Genomic DNA, 5,000 nt, shown 5'->3' with positions numbered 1-5,000 from the left:
CGATTTCTGATCGATCCGGTGCTGAACGAAGCGTGTCCAGGAAAACGTGCTGCTAAGCGGTAGACCGTCTTACTGCCAGTAGCATGCAAAATGCACGCACGCTAGCTAGTCTATTGAATAGAATGCTTTAAGAAAAACTGTTTATTTGGTACTAAACATTGGCCTAGTCTTTTATTTTCATATGAATCAAACCAAAGAATCAGAATGATATAAAGCACAACTTATATATACAAAGGATAATATATGAAGTATCCCACCTCCAACCAGCAATTTGTTGCGGAAACTTTCCGGGCCCGGGCATGTTCAAAATATGGGTTTGACTTTCTGCAGCATTGCTTAAAGCTTCGAAATCACATTGCCACAAGGCCTTCCACCAACGGACTGCCGATGCTCGCACGGATTTGTGAATAATTAAAACTGAATTACGGACGTGCATTTCTGCAATAGTTTCCTTCAAATAAATTACATCCACCAGTAGGATATTTTATGGAATTCCACAGGATATGCTCTCCACCATCGTGGTCAAACTTTATAACCAACGAATCCTTTGGTGGGAGGGCGAGAGTTTTTGGGCAAGGGAGATGCTGTGTTTAGAATCAGCGCAAGGAGTTCATTGAGAATTCCGAACCCACTAGGAAAGTGAATAGTTGAATTATATTTCACAATGTGTAAGCAGTATTTTACTGGCAATGTTGTGTTTAAGTAGTTTCAATTCTAATAGTGGTAATTCTGTTTATCGTACTGTGTCTAGGACTATTTTATATCACCAATTCATTACACAAGTATTGCTTCTAAATCATTTCCCGTGTTATTACCTATCGTTGCAGATATTAATCACCGACGATTGCACAGGAAAACTCAACCGCTCCGAACCGCCTCCGAGAAAGAGTTGTTCCTCAACCGAAGGTGTAATCAAAACGAACGCCGACCGATCGCGGGTTTATGATTTATGGTGCAAACAGCTCGGTCCCCTCTGCATCTTCATCGTCATCATCTGCTGCTGCAACATCGGAAACCTCAGCATCATCGGATCGATCGATGAAGTGTAAGTACGTGATGCGGATGTGGTCATCTGAGAGTGAGACAGTAGTACACAGCTTAGAAAGGTAGCCATCGCCACGTTCTTAGTCATCGTAAGGTTCCTGTACGGAGCAAGGTGCCGAAAACACGAAAAGAAACACTTAATTGTGCCACGTCCTTCGCGTTTGGCTTCTGTGAACCGTACGTGTCTCGGCGGGGGTGCGTGTGCACTGCGACGTGGGATGGATTTACGAGAGTGCTCACGGGACACACGCGGCATTTCGTCGGCACTTCATGGCCGTTACGGCTCGTTGAAGCGCCCGTACGACAAGATATAGCGACCCGCGAACCAGATTCGAGCGTGAACCGGTAGACAGCGAGCGAGCGACGACATTACCTTGCGCCGAGTCCAACTTGCGTGGAGAAAGAGATGTACTCACCGGTTTGGCCGACCTGCGGGTTTTCAAGTTTACAAAGCGTAGCTTTTTAGCTGCAAGCCGAATTCGTGCATTTAGTGAGACCATTAGAACCGCTCAATCGCTTATGATTAATTGCCATGTTGATGAACTACTAAGGTCACCGGACTTAGTGTGCTGCCAGGACAAACAGTTGTTAATTCCCGTTGATTGCCATGTCCGAACATTTTTGTCCACGACGGTTGGTTGAGCGGAAATTATCAAATTAAGGTTGCATTACGGTCGTACGGTGTGGTAAACACCGTATTCGATCAATCTGGATTCGGTTGCGTTATCTGCAACGATCCAGAGCATGCTGCCGCGTGTCCGGATAATTCCGCACCAAACTGGACTGATTCAGGATTATATATATATATATATATATATGTATTTTTTGCACCATGTTGTTGCCACCATGCGGCGTCGAAAGTGCTAGAAAAGCCTATAAAAAGGGATTTTGATATTTGCTCATGCTTCTGGCGAAGCTAAGATTATTGCACATGTTAATGGGAAGCGTAAACGTGGGCATGCACGGGCATATCTTCCGCTGTCGTCGTGGAAATGGAAGGATATATGATGGTACACATGGCTGACTGGCGCAAGCTGTCGAGCAAAGAGAGTGGCAAGGTGTGTATAGTAATCGTAAACATTTCTTACCTCTCAGCTGGGACTACAAGGCTGGTCGGCTGAGGTTCGAGTAAAATGACACGACAAAAGGCTTATTAGCCAACGGCCATTCCTGGGGAATGGCGGGGGATGCCCAAAGATGTTGAAGTCGCCGGTGGAAAGACGCGACGGGTAGTGGTGTGACAGAGTGCGTTATCTGGTGGCGGAATCGTTTCTGTTATCTTTTCCAATTACTTCATCGTTCACCTAGCGCCTATAGCTTCTGCGCTTGATGGTGCTCGAGGGCTCCATGTGGCAGCGGGTGGGGGGCGTTTGTCGGGCTGATGGCATGTTGATAAGCACCGCCCGATGGACTCAATTCAGGTGCTTTAGTTGCGTTATATTTTCTATCAATCGGTCTCAACTGGTAAAATCGTATTCAAAGCATTCCTCCTTCTCTGTTTCTTTTTTGCGTCGATGACTCCCACAGCTAAGGTACAGACGAGTTTCCGACAGAATGCATCCTCGATCGGGCGATGGGGACGCTCGGCGACCAACCCGGTAACTATTCCGGGTAGCACGGCCAGCGGCACGGCTGATGCGGGCTATGCATACACGCTGACCGGAAGTCCAAGCCCACCGCACAGTCCACCCATCAATATGCCACCACCGATTCCACCTCGGCCCGTCATCCGGCAATCCAGTTTCACCAAGATCGGGTATATGATCAACACCGCTGTGAATGGAACCAAGAAGCAGTTCAGCAGCAGCAATAGCAGCGGTGGTAATGGAGGTAGGTGCTAGTATCAAATTGCCTCTTTCATTGATAATATTTAGCTTCATGGAGTAGGCTCCATTCCGAGCGACCTATTATTTTACAAAATACGTTGAATTTGGGGAAGATCAGTGTTTGGGCAATGATTTGTTCAAGATTCGTCAGCATGACGTTTCAGGAGATGAATTCGATTCTTTCTGGGTTCGCTGGAACCAAGAAACTTGAACGCCTGAAAGGAAAAGCAGGGAAAACGTTTTCCCGAAAATCAAAAAGGACTCTAGCCGAGACACGCACCACACGTAAAGCACCGTAAGCGCGCTTCAGATTGAACTCAGCTTTAACGCCGCACGCAGCTGCATGGGCAGAGTCCGTCGTCGCTGCTGCATGGGCACTTTTGTTTTTCTTCGTCTTCTTGTTGTTCCGCTGTGTTTTCCGTCGCCGCCGTCGTCCGCGTTTTTCTCAAAATCCTCAAGTGCAAAAAAGCGTAGTGCAAAATCTTCGCAATACAACGATTTTTCCGTGTGGTGCGTAGCGCTATCGGGCAAGCGTGAATCGCGGTGTCACTGATCGAAAATTAGCAAAAGTTCCAGAATTCGGTTCGTGATTAACCCATTCTTCCGTCTCGGCGCGGATCACCGCCACCGCCGCGGCGAAGTTTTCTTCCTGCGCTGTTGTTCGTCGTCTTGCTTGCTCGCTTTAAGCGTACCACATTTCTCGCTTAAAATCTTTTTGGTTTTGCTACCCATTTTACTGGGATTCACTGAAATGCGAAATGTTGATTTGGAATTGCTGTTGAAATCGTGCCACATCTGCCGCTACCCCGTTCCGGGAGGCTCTTATCGCGGATCTATTTTGCTCTTTCACGCGCGGAGACTGCGAAAAGATGGACGCATAAATGCCGCATAAAGATTGACATTACTCCGTATCAGCGGAGGAAGCACGGCGCGAATAGAAAGGCCCGCAACGGTGTGCGACAAGAAAGCGGATTTCTTCGATTTTCAATGGCGAATCACCCCTCATCGCTGCATAATGCGAATCCGGTTGCTCCTCGAGGAGATAGCGTTCCAGCGACCTGCCGAAGGCCGTCTTCACTCTTTCTCACAAGAAGATGAAGGCCTCTTCGGTGACGGTATTAAAGAGCGCGCCAGCACCAGGAGCACGGAATCCGATCGACCTTGCAGGTGGTACGAGGGAAAGGGTGTCATTCATCCTTATCGTACTTGGCCGTTCTTTTCTTCGCTCGCTGGCAGTCTTCTTTGGATATTTTAATCTAAACTGGTGCGGTCATTGCGTTATCTTGGGGCTAGAAATGAGAGTGAATCCGATTTGGCCGCCTCAGGCAAGAAGACGACGACGCAGCCAAAACGCGCGTCTGTTGGTGTGCGTGTGTTACGTACGAATTCAAAGGATTGAGCCTTGTGTAATGTTCATCTGATTTTTGCTGGATGGCGTTTCGCATCATCTCTCGCTTCGTTTTCCACGTAAAAAGTGGCTATGCCGGTCTTTCGGAGGTCCTCCAACGGGTTGTGGCGTGCTGGCTCTCTTTTCTAAACAGATACCTATGAATTGTGATTTTTTTAGGGAAGAAAAAGTGCTTCGTTCCGGAGACGGCAGGTTCTCCGTGTGGCGCTGTGCGACAATTGGAAAGTGAAAGAAAAAGTGCGTGAATTGTTGCATTTTTGTCGCTGCTGCGCTAAACTCTAGTGCCGTTCTGTTGGCCCCCCTCCTGTCCTGGATCCCGTGTGCGTGTGTGCGAGTTTGTGTGCTTATGTGACGATTTGCACAAAACAAAACGAGAGGAGAGTGAAAGGGAAACCGAGGCGGCAAAACCAATCGATGCAAAATCGTCGTCACCACTGAAAATCGTTCTTGAAGAAAAAGACCCATAAGGCTGCTAAGAATAGCAGGAACATTTTCTTTTCTGCTTCGCTCTAATATCCATGAACCTACTTGGCATCGGTATCCCGGGGCATTTTACCGTCACTGGTTGTCACCGTACCTCTCAACGGCACCGCCTTCTTCCTTTCCCCCAGCACTGATCGTGTAGATCGTGAGCACAGCAAGAAACTGCATTAATCAGCAAAGCAAAGTGTCGGTTCCAGTACTGTTGGTCGGTAGTACCAGTCACGGTGAATCTATTTAGT

General features: G+C 47.8%; 2 protein-coding genes across 16 annotated transcripts in view; one reads left to right on the top strand and one right to left on the bottom strand.

The window, feature by feature from the left end:
• The window catches only part of LOC125950273 (transmembrane and coiled-coil domains protein 2), a 300,863-nt gene that overhangs the window by 44,289 nt on the left and 251,574 nt on the right, over positions 1 to 5,000 (bottom strand). The window lies entirely within an intron of this gene.
• The window catches only part of LOC125950279 (protein phosphatase PP2A 55 kDa regulatory subunit), a 14,928-nt gene that overhangs the window by 5,172 nt on the left and 4,756 nt on the right, over positions 1 to 5,000 (top strand). For 11 of the 15 annotated variants that reach the window (XM_049678132.1, XM_049678131.1, XM_049678128.1 and 8 more), the window contains 2 exons: positions 828 to 1,045; positions 2,572 to 2,874. In XM_049678132.1, coding sequence (XP_049534089.1) covers positions 943 to 1,045; positions 2,572 to 2,874 — 406 coding nt within the window. In that variant the 5' untranslated portion in view covers positions 828 to 942. Of the gene's footprint in view, positions 1 to 827; positions 1,046 to 2,571; positions 2,875 to 2,969; positions 3,453 to 4,437 lie in introns of those variants that run through there. The other 4 variants (XM_049678137.1, XM_049678135.1, XM_049678136.1 and 1 more) reach the window with 4 other exon arrangements.

The sequence above is a fragment of the Anopheles darlingi genome, chromosome 2, assembly GCF_943734745.1.
Source record: "Anopheles darlingi chromosome 2, idAnoDarlMG_H_01, whole genome shotgun sequence".
Classification (NCBI taxonomy): domain Eukaryota; kingdom Metazoa; phylum Arthropoda; class Insecta; order Diptera; family Culicidae; genus Anopheles; species Anopheles darlingi.
The sequence above is the reverse complement of the archived record's forward strand: the minus strand, read 5'-3'. Positions and strand labels throughout refer to the sequence as shown.